Here is a 24,095-nt window from a genome sequence, read left to right on the forward strand (position 1 = left end):
AAGTGAGACTCCACCTCAGAAACAAAAACAAAAATATGGAGCTGAAGAGATGTCAAGAGAGCAGACTGCTCCTGCAGAGGCTCTGAGTTCAGTTCCTGACACTCATGTCAGAAAGTGCAACACCACTGGTAACTCCAGCTCCAGGGCAGTCTGGTGCCCTCTTCTTGACTCTACAAGAACCTGCATTCATAAACACATATCCCTATATAGAGATATACACAATTAATTTAAAAATAACTTAAAATAATAAATTTCAAAATAATAATTTTAAAATAATAAAAAAAAATTAAGACAAAAATGAGGACAGGACCATTCCACTTTCAGGAGAGACCAGACTCAGGATCTGCGTGGATTCCGATTTAGAGGAGACATTGTTCCACAGCATTTGCTTCTGGATATATGGCCTATCTTCACAGTGCCATAATACAGCAGACAGGACACAAATTACAAAATACATACCTTCCTTGGCACAAGCCAGGCCACCGGATCCCCCACCAATCACCAAGAGATCGAAGCTCTGCTGCCCTGCCGAGGAGAAACGGAAGGTAGGAAGGTGCTGGAGCCAGCCCGACCTTACTCTCTGAAGGGCCAGCAGCTCTGTACAGTTTGATGTGGTACAAAGCTTATCAGGACGGGGAACCCTATCCTGGGGCAGTTGGGGTAACCACACTGCACAAATCAGAAACCAGCGTGTGGAAAGGCTGGCTGTCAGGGTATGCGACCATCTTTGCAGAGAATCTCCCTGACTCCCAAAAGGTGTCTCAGAAGCTAAGACTTCACCCAGCATCCTGAGCCAGGTAGAACAAAAACATTCTCAGTCTACAGGTCTTTCAGTGGTAAACGTGACTCTGCATTATAGCAACCAAGAATATCTATGTAGCCCCTCGCATACAGGAGTCAAGGGCCCATGCAGTCAAGACCTCCATATATGTGCCAGGAGCATGTGTGCAGCCACACCCATGAACACACTAAATAAATACATAAGTCAAATGTAAAAATAATAATTTTAAGAGGCCACACCTGTCTTTGTATCCATCCTAAGTAAGTAAACAAGGCTGCAGAGAACCCTGGGGTTCCCATACTCCTCAAGGTCACTGCCCTGCACCCCACTACAGGAACACACAACTGAAGGTACGAGGTGGCCCATGGTTTGCTGCCCCACAACTGAATCTACCCCAGGCTCACATTCTGAAAAAGCCTGAACGGTTACAAGTTATTTGATGGCTTTGATGTGATCCTAGAGAAAAAAGGAGATTAAGTTGCCACTCAGTCCTAGAGAGGACCAGCATGACAGGCAGGGCCAATTTGTCTCCTCTCTTGCTTTTGGGTGACAGAGGTGGGGGGATCCTATATCTTGACCCTGGAAAAGGCTCCTACCTTCCATTGCTGACACCTGTCCTTCCTGTTGCCAGAGCGGGGCTTCTATTGGGCCACCCTTCCATGAAGCACTATGCTGTGCCCTCTGCCTGTTTGCTATCAGGTGACTGGTAACGCTGGCTTATCATGGACCACTTGCTTTCCCACAGTGCACACCCAGGAGCCTCCCCTCTGATAAACTTGGAAGAAGCCCACAGTGGAAGTTCACGAGGGTCAATACTGGGAAGGGTATGAGAAGCCTGCTGGGGGCAGGGGATGCTGTTCTACAGAGGACAGCCAAGGGAGCAGATGTTACAGGACACCGCACTTAGGTGATGGCTTCCTGGAGGCAACCCTCACATGCTGGCCTTCACGCACTGTGGTTAGGCCACTCCCCCTGCCCAGGCCTCATCCCCAGGGCATGTGTTTGCTTCATCTATGCCTCCTAACCCACAGTGTTCTGGAACAGTGAGCAGAAAGCAGGGATCTAATGGACATGACAAGTCCAAATGACGAGCTCACTGCTTTGATAAAGCAACATGGCTCCCTTAGATGGGCTGGCCACCCAGGGGGGGTCACCTCCGGTGGGGCGTCCTGTACAGCTGTTCAGAGGATGCCAACAGTCTTGTCTGCGTGACATGCCACACTCCCACCCCTAGCTGGAAAACATGGGTGTATTCTTGCTCCTAAAGAACAGACTCAAGGCTGGAGGGGACTCAAAAGTGGTGTATGGAGTCATGTGGCGAATGGCCTCTTCCCCAGACCCTCTAGGATCCTCACCCCAGCAAAGCTCTGAAGTCCAGTATCCTCAGGGCAGTGGTGCCTCCTGCCCTCCTTTAAACAAATCCCAGAACACAGGGGGCTCCCAGGCTTGTGAACACAAGGAAGCTCATCTACAGATTTTAAAACATTTTCCTTAGATTTTAGTTATTTTTATTTTATGTGTATGAGTGTGTGTTTGCATGTATATCTGTGTACCAGAGGCCAGACAAAGGCGCTGGATCCCCTGGGAATGGACACGTGGGTGCTGGGAATTGAACTTGGGTCCTCTGGAAGAACAGTCGGTGCTGAGCCATCTCTTTTATTGTCACTATGCAGAGTGATGGTGCCCACGGCACAGACACACTGATTTTTTTTAACCCCCATAAAATCTTTGTAAATGTCCCCACCTAATATTCGCAGCAAAAAGCCAGAGCCTTGGGAGTTAGCAAAGCTACTGAAAGAGTAACCTTAGGTCCTTAAGGTCTGTCCCCTAGGGTCCAACCTCACATGGTAGTGACTGCTTTCCAGGACTCCCAGGCTAGCTGCTGCCTGCCCTCTCCCTGTAGGCCAAGGGCCAGCCATTGTCCCTTCCATGCCACTACCTCCCTGAAGATCCCTGGCCTGTCCTTGCTCATGTCTCTCTTCACTCACAGTGGGCAGAATTGAGTTCTGTCATTCGAATCAAGGGAGAGGACTAAGGATGGTCACCATGAGAATGCTTGGTGAAGACCACTCACGGGACTGCGGGACTGACCATACCGCCACAGATGGGAAACTCTGGAACCTGGTCTGTCGGGAGTAGCATGAGCCATGTTGAGGGTACCCACTTCCACTGCTGAAGTTGATTACTATCCTGATTCAGCACCAACTCTCCCTGGTGCAAGGCAAACAAGCTGTTTTTTCTTTCTATGGATATACGCAGACCTTAACAAGCACTAGGGCTTGGTCCCACGGGCTCTCTAGCATCTTTTCATTTATCCCCTGTTTGTGCAAGTAAAAAGTACTTGCTAGGTAGGACATGAGGGTGTAGGCCTGTAATCCCAATATTCAGAAGCTGCTGAGGCGGGAAGAAGAGTCCAGCTTGGGCTGTATGACCTACCGTGACTCAAAAGCGCAAAACAAAACAAAACCAACAAAATATAAAACAACAAATCAATAACTATAACTTGGGATGAAACCAGAAGGCCAAACTCTGTGGCAACTAACTAGGCAGTCTGAGGCCAGCTTGGGCTACATGCAGGTGGGTGTAGGGGCAAAATCAAAAATTACAGCAACAACAAAAGAGAACCTGCAACTACGGAGCTGTGGCGCAATGGGGTACCTGGTGACCGCCAGAGCCCTTGACATCCCACTCAGGACCTCAGGCAAGGCAGCGCCAGCATTTTAGTTATCTGAGAAAGGAGCACCCGGGCTAAAAGCAGGTCCCCTCCTGCCCAGTTCACTGGTCTTCTGATACCCGGTCCTCCGTGGGCACGCCCACGCGGACACATTGCAGCAGTGCCCCGCCACCGCGACCCCATGTGGACACTCGCACAGACACCCACTCCGCGTGCACCGCCCACGACCCCACTCTACCTCCCGCTGCATTCGCCGCGCCCCGTATCCCGCGTGTCCAGGCCCGTGTCCGCGACCGGAAGCGCCCGACCTGCCCGCGGAGGGCCACCACCATCGCCGCCATGGTCTGGGGACCTCAGGCGGCCGGGGCTGCCCTTGGCGCTGCCTGAGCCGTTCGCGCCTCGCGGCCAGACCCGTGCGCGGCCTTGGCGAGGTGAGTACTGCGGCCGGGGCGCGCCTGCACCTCGCGGAACTCAGACCTGGGGATCGGATTCTGCATCCGCCGAATTGAGACTGGCCGAAGGGCGCTGACCTTGGGCGAGAGTTCTGGGTTCTGGGTTCTGAGACCTGGGTCCTGGGTCTAACCTAGGGGAACGTGGGCCGGGGCCGGCAATGTGGGCTGTTGGGAAAGGTCTTATCCGGGCTGGGGGTCGCTGAAGCGAGGCGGGTCTCCACACTTCTCGCGGGGAGCTTGAAGATCAGTGTTGGCGTGGGAGATATGCCGGGTGGGCTTATCCCTGGAGTTGGGCTTCACTTGGACAGTATATGGCACATCCAGGGCCTGGCCCATCATGAGCCGGGCTCACTTAGTTCTTGGATCGGTATCAGAACCTTAGAGTGAGAGGTACCGGGCCCAGGGGGCTGGTCAGTGTAGTTGGAAGCTGTTGAGCAAACTCCACAGGTGTTCTTTGAGAGGCCTTAGGATGCCTCTGGGTCTCTCTTTGCAAGAGAATGGGCACCTCTTAAAGCTGAGGAGCACTGGGGCAGGCTTTGGGGCCACGTGAGACAAAGAGGAAGGCTTCCAGCCAGAGAATTTGGGGTCCTTGTTGGCCCTCCAAGCCTTAGGAGTACAGTGGGAGCTGTCACGAGTTAATTGTTGCCTCTTTTAGGAACTTGTGGTGGGGTAGGGCCTTGTTACAGAGACATTCATAGAGGAGCAGATTTTTGCCTAGGAACTGCTAACGGATGACTCCAGCTGAGTCATCCCCATTTGGGCAGAGGTGGTTCCCCAAAGGGAACAAGGGGATGCAGAATTCAACAAAGGGAGCAATTACAAAAATCAGGGAAGGGTGCTGTACGCAAGCCCCTCATGGTTTTGTTGCTGGGTTTGTGGGACTTAATTCCCATTCTCCCGCAGAAGCTGAGGCTAGGGGCTCTGGCTTTAGCTGTGGGAAATTAGGTCAACCGTCTTGAATTTTCTCACGCAGACACTTTGAGGTCTAAAGTTGCTCTGGGGCTGCAGTCTTGAGCTCTCAGAGATGGTTAACGTTTAAGTCTTTTAAAGGAGTTTGGCCAAATATGGCTACGCCTTGTTCAAGGGGAGAACCCTTTCCCAGGGAAGAGAGACGTCCTTCCTACTGAACAGAAGTCCATTTTCTAGTCGGGCGGTGCACGCCTTTAATCCCAGCACTCTGGAGGCAGAGGCATCAAGGCCAGCCTGGTCTACAGAGTAAGTTCCAGGACAATCAGGACTGTAGGACTGTTTCACAGAAAAACCCTGTCTCAAAAAACAAACAAAGTCCATTTTCCTTTCCAGGACCTTTTGCCTCACAAGGACTAATTGTACTAGGACAAAAACATTTGCTAACTGGCAGGAGCAAAGGTTTTGTGAGGGCTGTTCTTGAAAAGACAGATAAAGGTTGGTGTTTGCTACAAATTAGCTTTTGAGTCCAGTGGACATGTGTTGAACAAGTTTCTAGATGCCAGGTGCCAGGTATCTTTGAAAGGATAGTTGAGAAGCAGTCAGAAGGGTTTTTCCCAGGTGCCCTCTGAGTGTATGAGGTGAAGTTATTGACCACAGGCTTCAGGCATGACCATTTCCCAGAGCAGTGTATGGACCCAGTAGAGGACTTCCCACATGGCCCATGTACCGGTGGCTCCAGGCAGAGGCTTGTCCATAGAGTATTTGGTGTGTTGTCGGCTCTAAAGTTTCTAGAAGGGTGTCGTCAGGCTTCAAACTGGTAGGTCCTGGTGGGACAGGGCAGCTGCTTCAAGCATGGGTCCCACCAAGGACCCACACTGTCACACTTTTGCACCAAATGACAAGAAATTGGGAAGGAGAAAAATTGAGACCAGTTTGGAGAGTTGTAGCCAGATATTAAAGCCAGATGTCATATGTGGATGTATTTATTCCCAGTTTTAAGGATTAGGCAGAGTGTGGTGTCACACAACCTGTGATCCCAGCACTCAGGAGGCAGACACAGGAGGACCATCATGAATTTGATTCCTGTTTGTGCTACTTAGTGATTTCTAGGCCAGCTTGGCTTACAGAATGGGACCTTGTCGTTGAAAAAAGAGGGCACAATTTTCTTTTTGCTCATGAAGCTGTAAGTGGTCTTGTGAAGTACATTCTTATTCCTTTTTCCTTGTTTTTATTTTATTTTTAAAACAATCTTATTTTACACACCAATCCCAGTTCCCTCTCCTTCCCCCACTCCACCAACCTTCCCCCACCCCATTGCCTATCCACTCCTCAGAGAGGGCCAGGCCTCCCATGGGAAGTCAACAGAGTCTGTCACATTACTTGAATATGTTTTTAATTAATTAATTGAGAGGGTGTTCACACAGTGAAACTCGAAGTTGCACGCATTCTGGCTTGAAGTAAGTTTTTTTTTATTGCTAGCTTCTCTTTTTATTAAGCTGGCCTAAAACTTGCACCAGGACTCCTGCATTGTCTTCTCCTCTGTTGGATGGCATTTGTGAGCCACCACACCTGGCTGGGGGTGGGGCAAGCACATGCTTATGTGTGGTGAACATGTGGGGGTAGACAACAACCATGATGTCTTTTCCCACCTGCTTTGGTTGGGGCAATGTCTTTTCTCTTGTTTGCTCCTACTTATGCCATCCTAACTGGCCCACCAGCTTCTGAGGGTCTCTCTCCCTCATCTCACAGCACCGTGATTGTTATGGTTTAAGTAAAACACTGCAGGTCCCCTAATGGCTTCAGACCATGGCAGGCCTGAAGGTAGCCACTCCCCCAGGCAGGGAGCCCTGTGGCAGCCAGTCCCATGAGGAGCCTCAGTGGGTAAGAGTCGGACAGATAGGCACGCCATGCTGAGTGAGGTTGGATATTTATTTAATGGGTTATGGAAGGGAACAGGGAGAAGAGCAGAAAGAGAGGCAGAGAGTGAGAGAGAAATGGGAGGGGAGAGGCAGAAGTTGCCTCAGAGAGAGAGAAAGAGTCATGGAAAAGGGAAAAGAAGAGCAGGAAGGAAGAAAGATCTGCCTGCCTAGGAGGACAGGTAGGGGTGGCTGGGCGGGGCTTGTCTTTTAAAGGGACAAGACAGATATTAACAGTGATTACAGAATGTATTGCCATGTTTGGCGTTAAGTGGTTCTAGGGATTGAAACTGAATGGTCTTCCTGGCCTGGTTGTTTTTTAACACCATTCACGATGTCTTTAGGAAAACACTATTATTTCTGTAGGCAGTTTTGACTTTAAAAGTTATATTGAAGTTTCTTGACTTACAGCCAAGAGGAAAACACAAACTAGATCCCAGGATAAGAAGCTTCTTTTTCCTTTTCCTCTTAACTTTTCCTGACTTGAGAAGAGAAGAAAGAAGGGTAGGGAGTGTGGCTCAGATGGCAGAGTACTTGCCTGGCATGCATGAGGCCCTGGGTTCAGCCCCTAGCACTTCATAAAACTAGGCATGGTGGGATATGTCTGTAAATCCAGCCCCCCAAAAGTAAAGCAGGAGGACGGAAATTCAGTGTTACCCTCAGCTCCATATCAGGTTTGAAGCTAGTTTGGGCTGCATGTACTCCCCCCTCCCAAATCAACAAAGCATGTAAGAAAACAGAATGAAGCCCACTTCACAGGTAAATCATAAATCCCCAAAGACAGAGAACAAGATCAGAATCTGAAATCTAGTCATGTGGAATGTGCTTGAACTTACAGCATTTGAGAGGTAGAGGCAGAAGGCTCAGGAATTCACCACCAGTCTTGGCTATGTAGCACGGCCAAGCCCAACCTGGGACACCGAGACCCTGTCTTAATAGGAGAGGAAGGAAAGAAGATAGGGAAGAATCTGATAAACTGCAGAGGTGTGTTATGCTTCTTTGTTGAAACACAAAATCACCTCCCTTTCTGATCCAAGATAAAGCAACATTTAGACTTATTGCACAGTACTGAGATTGTTCCCAGGGCTTTGGTGTATGTTAACCCTCTGTACCACTGAGCTACACCACAGCCCAAGATTATTCTTGTTTAAAAAAGAATTCTAAACCAGCCAGTGGTGCATGCCTTTAATCCCAGGATTTGGGAGGCTGAGGCAGGCGGATCTCTGAGTTCAAGACCAGCCTGGTCTACAGAGCAAGTTCCTCTAGTACAGCTAGGGCTCTCAAAAAACAAAACAAAAAATGTAGGTTCTGGGGGGATGAACAAGGGATTAAGAGCAAATGCTGCTGTTTTAGAGGACCTGAGTTTTCTCACATCAGGTGACTCGTGACCCCCTGTAACTCCAGCTCCAGGAATCAAAACCCTCTTCTTTCTGGGTACACACACAAGCACATAAATAAAAAGGAACTGTAGCTGGGAATACTTTTTAATTCTAGTACTCAAGAAGCAGAGGCAGTCAAATCTCTGAGTTCAAGGCAGGCCCAGGAACCTCGGGATACTTTGATGACCTCAGTAAGAACAAGGTACACCCAAATTTATGGTCATCGCATCGAGGTCTGACGGCAGATTCTGGGATCCTTCTGAGCCTTCAGAGGCTTTTTAAAAGTTTAAAATTCCTTGTGGATCTCTGAGGCCAATTACTAATCTCATTGCCCTGTATGAATAAGCTGGGCAATTCTAGCAGAATCAGAATGATTTTCTTTTTTATAGATTTACTTGTAATTTTGGTTTTTCAAGACCGTTTCTCTGTGTAGCACTGCTATCCTGGAACTCCCTCTGTAGACCAAATTGGCCTTGAACTCAGAGATAAACCTCTCTCCAAAGAGCTTGGATCAAAGGTGTGCGCCACCGCGTCCCTTGGTTTGAAGCGTGCTTGTTTGTTTTAAGGCAGAACATGAAATTGTTCTGTTTTGAGAGTCTCTCTATAAAGTCCTCTGATGCTCCCTGATTCTGGGTAATCATTCTCCAATGGGATACTCTGTCAACAAAGGCTGCCAGAAGTTTCTACTTGTGTCCTGCTGTGGGAGAATATAGATCCTAATTGCAGCCATGCAAGTAGGTTAGCCATGAAAGGAAATACTTGGTAAGTTTTGATATTTGGAGGGATCAGACAGTGAGGAAAAGATAACTGTTTCAATTTAGTTTAACAAAGTAAAATATACTGAATTGCTGTGAGTCATGGATTAGCTAAAGAGAAACCAGCTGCTTTTTATAACCAGCAAATAAAAAATAGAGCCCTAGCAAGCAGCAGTGTGCAGACAGTCAAACTTAAGTCTTCTTTTCTTTTTACTCAGTCTGATGTTCCTAATTCTTTATTCATTTTTAATTTCTTATTTTGGGGGTTGTTTGGTCACTATGAAGATCAGACTGGCCTTGAACTCACAAAGATCAGCCTACTTCTCCCAAGTGCTGGGATTAACAGCACCACCACTGAGCTGCTCTCCAGCCCTTGTTCCTATGGTTTTATTATCATATATTGATTTTTGACCTGGACCAGCAGGTTCTTCAGTAACAGGGCCCTGAGACGGAAAGACCAGGGACTCAAAGATAAAGAAGATAGAACAGGTAGGCTCAGGACATTTTCGAAAGCTGTCTTATACCTAGCAAGTTTTTTTTTAAAAAAAGTCTAGCATCTTATATTTGTGTTTGCAAATATATCTATTTGCAGGGGGAAGAAATGGGGCAGAGTCAGTGGAAAGCAATCATACAATGGGACAGTCAGCAGGACCCTCATCAAGCAATGTTGCCCAAGGGAAACACAGAGTATCAGAGACCCAAGCACACAGCAGCTCAAACTAGGTTCTGTTTATCCTTACATCACTAAGAAAGCCTAGGACTGGCCTGGCTCCTAACAGATTATATGTGGTATATTGATGACATATAAATTTGTAAATGTCTGTGTGTTGCTGGGATTAGAACCCAGGACATTGTGCATGCTACACACATGCTCTAGACTGTCCTGAACTCATATTATTTAGACATTATTGATGTGGACTTACAAACAAACTAGGAAGTAAAGTTACAAGTTTATCTCATACCAGGATCTGTAGCAGATTAGCACAATACATAGATTCATCATCTCATAATCTCTAGAGGTATTTTTATTGTAATCTGCGTGTGTGCATGTGTGTGTACATGTATGTATATGCATGTGGCTACAGGCAGACTTAGGTGTTCCTCAAGAACCATCTATCTTGATGTTTGAGACTGGGTTTCCCACTGGCCTGGAGCTCTCCCACTAGGCTAGGCTGACTGCCAGTGAGTCAGAGATTCTGCTGTGTCTGCCTGCCCAGACAGGACTGCAGGCATACACCACCATGCCTGGCTTTTATATGGATTCTGGGAATTAAACTTGGCTCCTCATGTATGCACAGCAAGCATTTTACTGAGCCATTTGGGGTTTTGTTTTGTTTTTGTTTTTTTGAGGCAGGGTATAAAGCCCTGGCTGTCCTGGAACTTGCTATGGAGACCAGGGTGACCTTGATCTGCCTGCTTTTGCCTCCCAAGTTCTGGGATCAAAGGTGTGTGCCATTATACCCAGTCCTGATACAATGTTTAATTAGGAGAATATGTTTATTAATTTATTAACTAGACACAAACTTTATAATTTTGCCAAAATCCATCTACTGGTTCAGATGACATACTTCTTGGAAGACACTTGAAAACCCCCTTTCCTGCTCTTTGAGGGTCTTTAAAATATATTAAATACAGGGAGTTACGGAGAATAAATTTAAACGGTCTTCCTATATTTTGGCCCAAGCATAATTTAAAATTTCCATATTTATGATAAGATATAAACCCAGTGTAGGGCTCAGTGGCTAATGTGCTTGCTTCCAAGCCTAATGACTTGAATTTGAGCCGACTCCCAAACGTTGTCCTCTGAACATGTGAAATGCGTGTGTATGGCTCAGGTCCTCTGAACATGTGAATGATGTTCAGAGGTCCTGAGCCAGACACAAACCTTTTCACTGTCCCACACATCTAAAAACATGTAGTCCAAAGCTAGAGTTTTGGCTCTGCCCGGCAGAGAGAGCTATGCATTTGGACCCAGCATGGAGAGAGAAAGGGGAGGGGGAGGTGTCCTACACCTGTGACTCCAGCACTTGAGGAGGTGGAGACAGGAAGATCAGAAGTCGCGACCAGCTACTAGAAAGTTCAAGGACAGCCTAGGCTACAGGAGGGCCTGTCTCAAGAAGGGAAGAAAGCCAAGGAAGATGGCTTGGTGGATATTGTGCTTATCACACAATGTCAGGACCTGAGTGCAGAACCCATGTAAACATGGGCAATGACCAGACATGATGGTGCACGCCTTTAATCCCAGAACTCGGAAGGCAGAGGCAGGTGGATCTCTGAGTTTGAGGCCAGCCTTGTCTACACAGAGAGTTCCAAGACAGCCAGAACTGCATAGAGAAACCCTGTCTCAAATAAAAAAACAAAACAAAACAACAACAACAAAAACAGACCAAATGGTATGCGCTAGCATCTCCATTGATAGGGTGGGGATAGGCTGATCTCCAGAGCTCACTGGCCAGCTGGCTCGGCTGTTTGCAAGCTCCACATTCAGCAAGAGACCCTGCTTTTAAAAAAGGGATCGAGAGCAATATAGGAAACTCTGGCTTGCACACATACAGTATACATGCAGCACATGTATACTTGTTTGTTTTGCTGCTGGGGGCAGAGTTCAGGGTCCCAAACAGGCTATGTGTATGGGTTACATGTGAGCTGCATCTCAGTCCTCAAATTTGTTTTTCCTACTTCAACTTCAGGCGGCGGCTTTGGCGAATCCTTGAATCCTTAGAACACCTGCTAGGGTAAGCGGTCAAGTTTGAGAGACTGCCCAGAGCTGAACAGCTGGAGTAGTGAGGCCCTGGCTGGTAGCATGCTTAGTGGAGTATGGACTTGAAAGGGAAGAAAGGGAACCTATAAGAGGATGCCAGGGTGCCTGAGGGAGGTCTGAGCAGTAGAAGGAAAACACAAAGGGTGTGGACGGCTCTAGGCGCCATCCTAGTGTCCTCCCTACAAGTGAAGGAAATTAGAGTGGGGGAATGGTAGGGGAGGCATCATAGAGGAGACAGCTCTGGGGAAAGGCGTAGGAGCTTCGCTTTCCCCCAGACCATTGGTGCTTCAGGTGATCCTTGATAGGAAAAGGCTGGCTGGGTATTAGTTGCATGGTGGTGTTTTGTGTGTGTGTTGACATAGTGGTGATAGCACAGAATTGAGATTGGTGTGTCCTAGCCTGCTGAGAAGTCCCCATGGAGGAATTAGAAGGAAACAGTGACAACAGAAAGAACTTACAAGGAGGCAGGAAGACAAGCTTCCAGCCTCAAAACCAAAGGTTAAGTTTCCACTTGGAACCATGAGCTAGAAACCTTCATCCAGAGAGGAAGGAAGAGCAGGAGCCACCTGGCTTCAGTGACTGTCCTCATCATGGCAATGGCTGTTTGTCTTGGACCAAGGGATCTCTCAGGTCTATGGAGCAGGCCAACTGGAAGTGGGATGTAACTCCCCAAGATGGTAAGACTAGCCAGCCAGTCTGAGCCCTGGCCCCATAGGAGCAGCACAGCCTATGCAAGACATGGGGGCACACACCTGTTATCCCAGACCTTGAGAAGCATAGGCAAAAGGATGAGTTGAAGATAGCTCGTTGGAGGCCAGCCTGGTCTACATGAAGCCTGCATGGAGGAAAAAACAGGAAGGTAGAGCTCTCTGGCTTGAGCAGAGTTGGGAAATGGAAATATGCTGAAAGCAGGAAGAATTAGTTCATAGGAACCCATTTGGATTTGTACTTGAGCTTATGAGATTTCTGCTCCTAGGTGGGGTGTCGTTTAGTGGTAGAACTTACCCAGCACAGTGAACGGGGTGTGCGCAGGGGGAGATGGAAAGTCCAGCCAGGCCCTCACAGTTTAGTTGACAAGGTTGGGAGACACAAGTTTTATCTTCGGTGTTTGCTGTAGCACACAGAATATTTATGTGGCAGCTTTGGGTTTTCTCCAGCAGGCACTGAAGGGGCCTAAGGTCATCCTAAGGGTATCACTTGGAGCCATCTAGGAACTAGATTCAGGTTTCTTTCTAGTCTGTTTGAGCCAAGGTGGAGGTCTGGGCCAGAAAAACTCAAAGGAACCTACTAGAGTCCGGCCACTGTGCTAGCTGCAGGAGCCATTGTCTGCTCACTCCTAGAGGTATCTAAGCTAGGCTGGTTACTGTTCTGGGGCCTGCCTCATTAGGCTAGGCTACCCACGTCTTGGATGGGTGCTTTGTGCTTCCTGGGCATGTCTGGCCAGCAGGTGTCAGGTGTTATGTAACCTCCTGTCCTGGCTTGCCCTCAGTCACACAGGATCCATGGGACTTTGACCCCAGTTTACAGAGGAGAGATGCTCAGCAGTGAGAGATGTGCCAGGCCCCACAGACCTTTCCTAAGACCAGGCTTGGGATTCTTGCCTCCATGACCTACCCACGAGGCTCCCTCTTAGCCTCCCTGCTGCTCTATCTTGGAGGAAGCATATCTGATTGTGCTTTCCAGAGCTGGGGAGTGAGAGAAGAGTGCAGCCTGTGGAAAGCCTGTGTCCGGATGCAGAGGATGCAGCAGCAGCCTGGCCAGAGGCCTCTACACAGAGAAGGTTCAGGTAGTGTTCCAGCTCCATTGCTGCTGTTCCTCTTTAAGATGGTAGCTGGAGGCATGCAGATGCAGTTGGGGCAGGGAGGGGGGCTGGCCTAGAAGTTACCTTGGAGCCAGTGGCCTCCACCTGTTTTAAAAACAAAATCTCATATGGCCCCAGGGCTTTTGAGACAGGTGTCACTGCAGCCCTGGATGGCCTGGAATGCAGTGTGTAGATCAGGCCTCAAACTCACTCCTGACACCCCCAGCCTCCTGTGCGTTGGAACTACAGGTGCGCACCACCCAGCTCAGTCTTCCCCTGCCTTTCTTCCTCTCTCTCTTGGCCAGAGTAGTTCAGAAGCCCACTGGGACCTTACAGCCCTTTCCCTCACAGCTATCAGGTAAGTTCATGGTTCCGTGTAGTACCTGGTTCAGTGGAGCCAGGAGTCACAGAGGCTAAGGTAGACTGACTCCCCTCTACCCCCTGAGATGCTGTAAAAGTCGTCCTTTGTTGGGGGATTGCCTGAAGGTTGTCTTCCCTCCACCCCATCCAGTTTGTATGTGATGGCTTTCTCCTTCCTCTTCAGGCCATCGCTCCACTGTTCTCATAATGCTCCCACTTTGCCCCTGGCCCCATCTTGAGGCTCTCTTTCTTTATTTTAGTTTTTCAAGGCAGGGTTTCTCTGTGTAACCCTGCCTGTCCTGGAACTCACTTTGTAGACCAGGCTGGCCTCGAATTCACAGAGATCCGCCTGCCTCCGCCTCTCAAGTGCTAGGATTAAAGGTGTGCTCCACAACCGCCCACCTGGAGTCTTCTCTTAATAAAGCTCATACTGAAGAATAACTGGCTCAGCTTTCTTCTCCTTGAACTAACCCAGATCTGTGCGTGTGCATGTGTGCCCCAGGTTTCAACAGTGTAGCATCTAGATCAAACTTGTCACATCCAGGAACTTGGGTGTTTCAGACACACTGGGGACACATCCATACACACACACTGACTGATCTACACCCAGCTCAAGGTTCAGCATAAACAGCCTTTCTGCTGGCCTCATAGTAAAAGATTAACATCCCTTTCTGGTCCACCCCCTAGCATTTTTGTAAATAACTTTTGGATGAAAATATCAAACTTGGCCATTTGTTGGGCAGGAAGGGCATTCATGATATTGTGTAACTTTTCCCAGATCTTTCTCATCATTCCGCACTGTAACTCTGTATCCTTTGAACAGTTCTCTCCCCCACCCCCCAGTCTCAGTGGCTAATCTGCTTCCCGCCTGTGAGTAGACTCTGTGGTATTTGCTATTCTGTGTCTGGACGATTTTGCTTGCAGGGCCCATCCGTGCTGCAGCATGAGTTGGGGCCCCCCTTCACCCCAGTAGCACACACTGTACTGTGAAGTTCTTCAGCTTAGAGAACCTTGGGGTTGCTTCCACTAATGGGCTTCTATGAGTCATGCTGGGAACAAGAGTAGACAAGTGTCTGGGGCCCTGCTCTCAGCTCTGGCTACACAGCACTGTCACATGGTGATTCTTTGGATAACCTCTTGAGGAATCATCAAATTGTTTCCACCGGTGTTCATCTCAGCAGAGTGCAAGGGTTCCAATTCTTTCATATTTTACCAACTTTATTATCTTACTTTAAAATAGGAAGGAAAAACTCAGGCCTGTAATCCCAGCTATGTGGGAGTTTGAGGCAGGAAGATTATAAATTCGAGGCTTGCCAGGGCTACAGAGTACATCCAAGGTCAGCCCGGGCAATTTAATGACAACTTGTCTCAAAGTTTACTGCCAGTGTAGCTCAGTAAAGCCTTGTGCACAATCCCCAGTGTCCCACCCAAGAGAAAAGCCATTTCCTCAGTAACTATAACTGATGCTTAGATACTTCACAAAGAGACTTTGTGTTGTTGTCTACCACCCCTACTCCTTTTGAGACAGCAGTTTATGTTTCCCAGGCTGTCTTTTAACTCACATGGATGGATGATCTTGAACTTCTGGCCTGTCTTCACCTCCTGAATGCTGTGCTGCCATGCTAAGCTGGTATGGAGCTGGAACCCAGGGTTTCTGAATGTCAGGCAAGCACTCTGCCAACTGAACTGCACCCCACTGCCTCTCACTGTGCCCCCAATTGTTAAAACATGTTATGTTATGCATGTTATGTTAGACACCACAGAGCTACACCCCAGCCCTAAATCCTTTTTTTAGTTTTTTGAAGTTTTGATTTTTATTTACATTGATCTAATTGACTGAGGCAGAGTCTAATATAGCCCAGGCTGGCCTCAAACTCATAACTCCTGAATGCTGGGATTACAGATTTTCATAGTACCTGTTTTAATTACTATAGTTTTGTAGTTACATTTTATCTCCTCTTTGCATAGCCTTGGATGTCCTGGAGCTTGCTTTGTAGGCCAGGCTGGCCTCAGACTCTCAGAGATCTGCCTGCCTCTGCTTTCCGAGTGCTGGGATTAAAAGCATGCACCACCATCACCCACCTTGTAGTTAGTTTTAAATAAGTTAAGCCCTTCACCTTTGTATTTCTTTTTCAAGATTATTTTGGCTATTCCTGATCCCTAGAGAGTCAATAAATAGCATGGATTTCTCTACCGAAAATAAAATGCCCTTGGGATATCTGGTAAAGGTTATTAAATCAGTAAACTGCTAATCCGACCTGGGTAGTGCTGAGAATCAGCAGCATTCGTGTGGACAGTCTTACCAGCAGCAAGTCTTCCGTTCTGTCTCAGCTCCTTATATGTCCCCTCACTTTTACACTCGTGGTCAACAAAGATCAACTAAATATGCAGTCTGCTGAGGCCACTCGTGACTGGTCTCTGCCCAGAACTCCCAAGCAGTTCTTCCAGGAGTCTGCACAGTAAGGCCTCACAGTAGGTCCACACACTCCAGATGAAAGGAGCTGTGCAGGCAGCCCTGGGGCTACCCCAGTTCTGTTAAAGGCACAGTCTGTGCTGGCTGCAGTGTAGCCCACCCGCCTCTGTGTATTGTGCACTTCCACAATTGGCTTCCTCACTCGCAAATTGGTTGGTTTCTGCAAAACCCTAGAAAGTAATTGACTGCTTGAGTTTGACTGTTGCCTTTCAGTGGTCAGGTAAATACAAACCTGTCCCCTTTCCCAGGGCCAGGCTGGCATGGCTACAGTGACTCCCCACAACTGCACAGAGCAGAGAGGGCTGTTGAGGAGCAGCAGAGCCCTGCACTCTGGGGATCCCACAAGTAAAGAGACAAGACTTTGGGGGGCTGTATTACTGTGCTACCTCCCTAGCTGAATTTTAGATGGATGGATGGATGGGGAGGGTGGATGATTGAAAATACAGATATACAGATGATAGAACAAAATAGCTCATTGTCTTAGCACCCAAATGCTACTTCTAGTAATGATTAAAGGATAGCATAAACTAAGACACCCAAACACGTGTTAGTAAATCTAAGCCACAAGAAAGGAGTGAAATGAAGTCCGTGTCATGTGCATGCCCATGATCCCAGCATTCAGCCTTCAGGCTGACTCTGGTACCTGTTCCCACATTGCTGCACCCACTCTTGACCATTTCTAGTAAGCTGCACAGTGGTCACATGAGCCACTGCTCCCCTGGATAATTTCCTGCAGATTTACATGTGTGCTCTCTAACTAGCTGTCAGTGTGTGATGGTGGGAGCAAAGTAGCTTTCTCCTGCTTCCCCCAAGGTACAGGTACATATGACAACAGGGTCCCAGGCTTGGGAGACTTCGAAGTGATGTCCGTACTCTCTGAGTTTGGAAAGGTGCTAGAACAGCTGGACCTTGATCAGTTCTAGGTCTTTTTCTGTCAAAAATAGACCAAAGACCAAATTGAGTTCCTCAGCATCCCATGCAACTTCCATTTCTGCCCAGTTCACAAAAGGTGGAGGCCAGGCCCATCCTACAGTAGATTGTGAGGGCAAGAGCTTGGATGTGAGATCACCTGACTGATGGAAGCCTGTGGGTGGGTGTGAGGGTTCAGGCCCAGCGTGCATGCAGAGCCACAAGCATGAGCTTTGTGGCTTTGTGGAAATAAACTACGTGAGTGTGTGGGCTGCAAAGCCTCAGCTCTTCGCTCTCTCCTGAGACTGTCCTGAAGCAGGATTACACCCAGGACTTCGGCCTACCTCCTAATACTCTTCCACAAGCCTTCCCAGCCGAGATCTATGTAGTCACCAGTGCCTGCTCTGGAAGGAACTGTAAATGGCCAGAGTGTTGGGTGGAAGTTTCTCTGGTTCCTCTTTCTTGTGTGTTTCTGTTAGGGTCTCTGGTATGAATCACGAGCTTGTGCTGTGAACTTAGTGAACTCTGCTCAGTGTCAGCCGTGGGAATCCACTGAGTTTTGTCAATTAGATCCTGGGCTCCTCTCCCCAGCTCTTGCCAGAAGGTGAGTGTGTGTGGGTGCATTCACTCACACTCACCTGTGCGGGGGACAGAACTCAGGGCCTTACATGTCAGACAAACGCTGTACTGTGGAGCTCACCCGGCCCCTTGATATGCTCTTAGAGGATTTGGAGCTGTTCCCTACTTCAGTCGATTCCGGTATCTCAGTTCCTTGGTTGGTCTGGAGCCAAGCGAATCAGCCAATACAAAGCTGAATGGCAAGAGGAGAGCATACATATTGTATTAATTTTGCACAGCCCTGGAGATTTCTATAAGATGTGGCCCAGAGAAATGGCCAAAACACTGGACATGGTGGTACACACCCGCAGCCCTCAGGAGGATTATGAGTTCAAGACCAGCCTGGGATATATAACCTGGCTCAGGAAAATGGTAGTATGAATGCTTGCCTTGCACACACAAGGTTTCACCTACAACCAAAATGAAATAAAGAACAAGGGGCCACAGCTTTCCTGCTTCTGAGGCAAAGAAAGAAAATTTTGTAGGGAAAAATAGAATGTATAGATCTCGAGTAGGCTGGTCGAATAGGGATGTCACTTAGTAATCTATGGGGCTGTAAAGTAAGCTGGAAAATGAGATCATTTATTCGGTCCCCAGCCCCATTAACAGTCTCTGCTTGATGAGGGCTATTTTCTGTCTTGGTACTAGAAGATCCCCTCCTAAGAAATCTTCACATTCTGCTGCATGTAGGGACAGACAGGTCATGTGGCCTATCCTGCACCCACACTTCCTCTTTCAGCCTGAAACAGTCAGAAGGCCAGTTCAGTGTGAGATGACACCTCCTTCATCGAGAAAGCACCCAGGCTTGGGAACCATGCTCACTGGCCTCCACACAGGACTCCAGGAGGCACACGCAGGGTGCAAGTCTCCCCTGGCTCTGACCCAGTGAGTCATGTGGGCGTATGCTCTGAACATTGGCTCTCCTTTATCACAGGGACCAATGGTGTACTGAGTTAAGTACCGGATGGGTGAGGCAGGAAGGGCACAGGCCACATAAACCTGTCTACCCTGCTCCTGCCCTGCAGATGCTGTTGGTTGCCATCTCATTGGCGTTCCTGTTGGTGGCTCTGCTGTACCTGCGACACCTGGGCTGGGGCTTGATCGCTATCTTCTGGTTTGAGTACGTGCAGCAGCCAGTCCTTAACCTGCTCATGGGTGACACAAAGGAGCAGCGCATCCTGCACTACGTGCAGCAGCATGCCAAGCCTGGAGACCCCCAGAGTGCACTGGAGGCCATTGACACCTACAGCTCACAGAAGGAGTGGGGCATGCATGTGGGTAAAGACAAAGGTATGTGGTCCAGCCTGTGGGTGATGGCCTAGAAATTGGAACCCGGAACTGGGAGTGGTGGTCCTGCAGGGGAGCCTGTTAAAGGGAGAGGGCCATGCTCCTGCCTAACCCCCTTAGAGACCATAATACTTACACTTGAAGGAACCAGATAGGTGGGCAATCGGGGCCCCTGTGTGTGCAAAAGCTGGAGGACTCTCCAAGGGTATGTATAGTGGGGCCCTCTGGGCTCAGCAGCAGGTGAGGAGCATGAGAAGAGTGGGGGTGTTAATGACTTGGAGAGGGGTGAGCCCCTGAACTGGAGGGTGGGTTCCCCTTCTTCTGCCTGTATTCATATCTTCCTCGCCACCCTCTAGGCCAAATCATGGATGCAGTGGTTCAGGAGTACAAGCCCTCGCTGGTGTTGGAGCTAGGAGCTTACTGTGGCTACTCAGCCATGCGGATAGCCCGCCTGCTGCCACCTGGAGGCAGGCTTCTCACCATGGAGATGAACTCTGACCATGCCGCCATCACCCAGCAAATGCTCAATTTTGCAGGCCTGCAGGACAAAGTATGACCCTATAACTGGTGTGGCAGCTGTGGCTGGGAGGGCTGAGCAGGCAGTGGGAGAGGGTGAGGTGCTCGGTTCAATCACGAAGCACCTACCATATCAAAGGAAGGAACCCCAGCAGGTTAGGGACATGTTCCTACAGAGTCAGCAATTCCCAGGGCTGCCCCAGGAGAGACTACACCAGGCAGGCTCCTGCATATCCCTGTAGGCACAGCACTGACTGAGCACTGTTCCAGGTCACTGTCCTTCTTGGGGCCTCCCAGAACCTCATCCCGCAGCTGAAGACGAAGTATGATGTGGACACATTTGACATGGTCTTTCTTGACCACTGGAAAGAACGCTACCTGCCAGACACACATCTCCTGGAGGTGAGCTGAGCCGCCCCTGCTTGGCAGGATGACTTCTGTGCTGTGGGCTAACTAGTCCTTGGCCTCTCTGAAGAGGCCTGCTGAGGGTGGCCTCCCTAGGACATAGATGGGCCCAGGGACAGTCTTCCCAGACTGTCAGTGCACTGCAGTGGCCTTGTGGCAGATAGAGGTGGAAAGGAGTGCCAGGCCAGGCAGGGATTCCCTGCCCTGCAAGCAGGGTTCTGCTAGGGAGTGAGATGGGTACCAGAGACTAGAACACCTAGCCTGAGTACTCAAGGGAGCAGAATTGGCCACCACATGGGTCTGACTGAGAGTCAACTGGGGCTGGCCACAGAGATGGCAAGCATGTCCTAGATCTTCCTGAAGCTTCTGCCATACAACTCCACTCCCCTTCATCTAGCAGAGACCCCCAGTGATGACTTGGGGAGTCATCCCCACTCCCGAGTGACTACAGCTCAAGGCTCTGTGACTTTGAGTTTCTTCACAGCCTTCCACAGCCATGGGTTGTCCATGTGGTGTTGCCCATCCACAGCTGTCTCAAGAGTTGTACACCCTGTCATGTGCAGTGGGGTCTAGAATGTGAGGGGTCGGGCAGGACAGGGCCACTGAGGCTTGGGCATAGTTCAGATGTTGCAGGGACTGGAAAGGCACAGAGGAAAAGTCTGGCATGTAAAAGGACTTTTGTTGCCCTTGTGGAGGCATGGAAGGGGGAATAGGAAGCCATTTCAGAGGTCCTTAAAACTGTGTTCCAAGTGCCGAGCACTATGGTAGGAGACAGGGATATAGCAGGACCAGGAAATTGTACCAGAGAATCTGTTTCTAACAAGAGAGCAGGCAGTTGGGATAGAAAGAAGACCAGCAGGCCAGGCCAACCATGGGAAGAAGCTGGTTTGGACAGGGACCCACCCCTGGCAGACACTGCAAACATGAGGTTACAGACAACAGGCAGCTGAGCCGTCGGGCTCCATCTGACAGGAGAGCCAGGCCACAGTGCAGGGAGTGTATCCCTGCAGCTTTCTGCATGTGATAATACAGGGCCTGCTTTTAGAAAAGCAGCAAATACTGCTGTTCAGTAACTAAGAAACCAATGGTTCTCCGCACAGCTGCTCAAGGCGGGCAGTTAGCTCCAGAAGAGAGGCATGCACTGGGAGTGGCTGCGCTTTTCCATCTTCAATGTATGCTTGTAGAGAACTGAGCCCAGAGGACAAACCTTTAAGAATGGTGGTCATAAAGTAACACTACCTCACCACCAGGCTTAGTGGTGCACACATAAAATCTCCTCCTGAAGGCAGGAGGATTGTGTTTGCAGCCACCCTAGGTTACGTGGTGGAACCCTTGTCTCAAACATCTTATCTTTTGCGCTCCAGTCTCCTCAGCATAGAATTCCCTAGGTGGCCCGAGGTGTCTCTCAGGAGGCCCATGGTACTCGAATACAGACAGGACAGGTGCTGCCTTTGCCCCGACAGGGCATGCTTCCAGAAGTGCCTGTCTTCCTATCATTATGAAATCAGGAAGTTTTTGTCTTGACGTTGTTAGTCAACATGTGACTCTCGATGTTTCAGTCCCTGGCTAAGTCTGGAAACTCCCCACTCAGCTTGTTTCTTCCCTGTCCTGAACTGCAGGGCCCCTTTCTGGACTGGGTAGATGCCTTCCTCCAGAGCAGCTCTTCACCGAGGTCTTTCCAGCCAGTACTGACTTGACATTCCTTTTTCTGCTTTCTAAGCAAGAATGTGTTGATTCATAGTAAAATTCGCTCACACTGGAGTGCACAAGACCATCCCTGAATTTACTGACTGTCCTGTGGGTCCCTCAGCTCTCTCAGCCAGAGGCTGGAGATGTCCACCCCCACAAGCACTGGGACCAGCCGGAGCCCTGGATGACTTGCATTAGGATGGTGGAGAGACTTTTCTTTTGTGTGTGTGGTGCTGGGAGCAGAACCTTGGGTCACGCCTGCTGGGCAGTGCTCTTCCCACTGAGCTACACTTCAGCCCTGACTATTTACTGGATTTTACTTTCCATTTTTGGTTGCGTTGTCTGTATGTGTTTGAAGACAAATGTCTTATATCGCCCAGGCTCACCTGGAACTTTGAATCCTCTTGCATCAGCCTCCTGAATGCTGAGGTTACAGATGTGGGCCACAGACAGGACTGATTTAACTTTTGTTATCATGAGTATGTTAAAAACAAACCCGTTAGCTTCTGGGCAGCCTTCAAATAAGACATCCAGGTGTTCCATTTCCTGTTCCTCACCCCCACCCCCAGCACACACAAGGTACACCTCCTTGTCAGGTACTTCCAGGTATTTATACGCTGTCAGCGGACATGCTTGCCGGAGTGGGTAGACAAGCACCCTCCATGTGAGATTCCTCCAGCCACCTAGTGTCTTCCCTGGCCCAGGTGGAAAGTCCAGAACAGATCTTCAAGGTTAGGGTTGTTGGGAAGACCTCGTATTTTTGGCACAGAGTGTTTGGTCCTACCATCTCTCCTCTCAGCCAGCCTACAAACTGGTGTTGCCCAAATGCCCCTCTAGGGCTGGGGATGGATACAGGGCAGAATGGCTAGTAGCTGGCAGTGACTCGATGGGGCAGCAGCTGCCTCTGGATTGCAATGGGTTTGCCAAGCATTCATAACCCTGTCTCTCTGTCCCCTGCAGGAACATGGCCTGTTGCACAAGGGGACGGTGCTTCTAGCTGACAATGTCATTGTCCCAGGAGCCCCCGACTTCCTGGAATATGTGAGGGGGAGCAACAAATTCAAATGCACACACTACAGCTCATACCTGGAGTATATGAAAGTCGTAGACGGCCTGGAGAAGGCAATCTACCAGGGTCCAAGCAGCCCATGAAGCATTGACCACTCAGCCTGCCCTGAGATCCCCTTCCAGCTTCCTTCTGCTAGATGACACTCACTCATGCTGACCCCTCTATGCTTCTGGAGCCTGTCCTCATCTGCTATCGAGGATATTCAAAAGGTATGAGCTTACTGTCTAAAACCACTACAAGAAATCTGGAAAGCACCTGTGGAGAAAAGGCTGAATGGAGGCTCATAGTGCCTGCCCAGCATGTAAGAGGCCTCGAGTTTAATCCTAAACACCAGAAAATACGGGATAAAAAAACTCAAAGCAGGTGTCATCCTGCTGGTGTCACCTATGAGATTCTCATAGGGTTTCGAGGCCAGATGCATAGGCACTGCCATCACCAATTAGGCCAAGCAAGAAGTCAGGAAATTGGAAATATCCAGATGCTGTCTGGCTGTCACCAAATGGCAGCGATGCCTATGACTACACTGTCACCAGCAACCCATACCACAGTTCATCTTAAGAGTGAGTCATAAACTTTCCAGGTGTACTGGTGCATGTCTTTAATCCCAGCACCCAGGAGGCAAGGCAGGCAGATCTCTGAGTTCAAGGCCAGCCTGGTCTACACAGCAGTGAGTTCTAAGACAGCCAAAGCAAAAGAAAAAAGAAAAAGAAAAAACAAGTTATAACCTGTTTTTAGTTATGCTGTGATCTTTTATCTTAAAAGAAATTAAAGCTCTAAATATTTGGATACAAGAGATCCACTGACAGCTATTCTTCTCAACTACCATACTGTTCTCATACCTGATGCACATGGCACACAGCCTTTGCCCCATCTTTGACTAGCAGGCACTGGGGACAGGAAGCTGTGGGGCCATGCTGTCCCTGCTGCTCTCAACCCACGTGTGGCACTCAGTCTCTGCAGTCCTGCTTCCTAGCTTACAGAAGAGGAGGTGGGCTCGGACCACAGGGCATGTCTGCCAGGCACCCAGCTGCTGAGGAACCCAAGCTACAGTTGCCCTAGCCCCCACCTTCTCTTCCAAGAGGTTCCTCAAGATCTCAGAAGGGGCCTGTTTCCAGGATTAGACACAAAGATCAACCCCACCTCAGCTGGTCCCACCTGTGCCCAGGTCAGTCAGTCAGCAGGCCCCTCCTGGGCTGGGGGTGCCAAAGGGAGCCAAGGTGCTGGAGGCCAGGGGCAAGGCCTTCCCCCACCCTACCCCCACTGCAAGGGGACTTCAGGAAACTGTCATCACTAGGTGGCAGCAGTGGCTCAGTTAACCCAGTGGGATGTGCCCTCCTCTGT

At 49.2% G+C, this 24,095-nt stretch overlaps 2 protein-coding genes across 8 annotated transcripts in view; one reads left to right on the forward strand and one right to left on the reverse strand.

Annotated features, from left to right (window-relative positions):
• Nucleotides 1–4,000, reverse strand: part of Txnrd2 (thioredoxin reductase 2) — a 54,119-nt gene extending 50,119 nt beyond the window's left edge. Inside the window, exons 1-2 of the mRNA XM_038344556.1 lie at nt 3,694–4,000; nt 460–525 (exon numbers count right to left, since the gene is read on the reverse strand). Of these exons, the coding sequence (XP_038200484.1) occupies nt 460–525; nt 3,694–3,796 (169 nt within the window). The 5' untranslated portion in view covers nt 3,797–4,000. The remainder of the gene's footprint in view (nt 1–459; nt 526–3,693) is intronic.
• Comt (catechol-O-methyltransferase) lies at nt 3,708–23,547 on the forward strand. 7 transcript variants are annotated; one of them, XM_038344560.2, is made up of 6 exons: nt 3,708–3,886; nt 18,528–18,673; nt 18,814–19,078; nt 19,432–19,625; nt 19,862–19,993; nt 22,646–23,547. In XM_038344560.2, the coding sequence occupies exons 3-6, from the start codon at nt 18,814–18,816 to the stop codon at nt 22,835–22,837; spliced, it is 783 nt and encodes a 260-aa protein (XP_038200488.1). In that variant the 5' UTR covers nt 3,708–3,886; nt 18,528–18,673; the 3' UTR covers nt 22,838–23,547. The 7 variants fall into 7 exon arrangements, with proteins under 7 accessions (XP_038200488.1, XP_038200486.1, XP_038200490.1 ...); XM_038344559.2 differs by lacking the exon at nt 3,708–3,886 and adding an exon at nt 13,092–13,413; XM_038344558.2 differs by lacking the exon at nt 18,528–18,673 and having other exon boundaries at nt 3,709–3,886.
• Nucleotides 23,548–24,095: the final 548 nt, after the last annotated feature.

This window comes from Arvicola amphibius, chromosome 10 (genome assembly GCF_903992535.2).
Source record: "Arvicola amphibius chromosome 10, mArvAmp1.2, whole genome shotgun sequence".
Taxonomy (NCBI): domain Eukaryota; kingdom Metazoa; phylum Chordata; class Mammalia; order Rodentia; family Cricetidae; genus Arvicola; species Arvicola amphibius.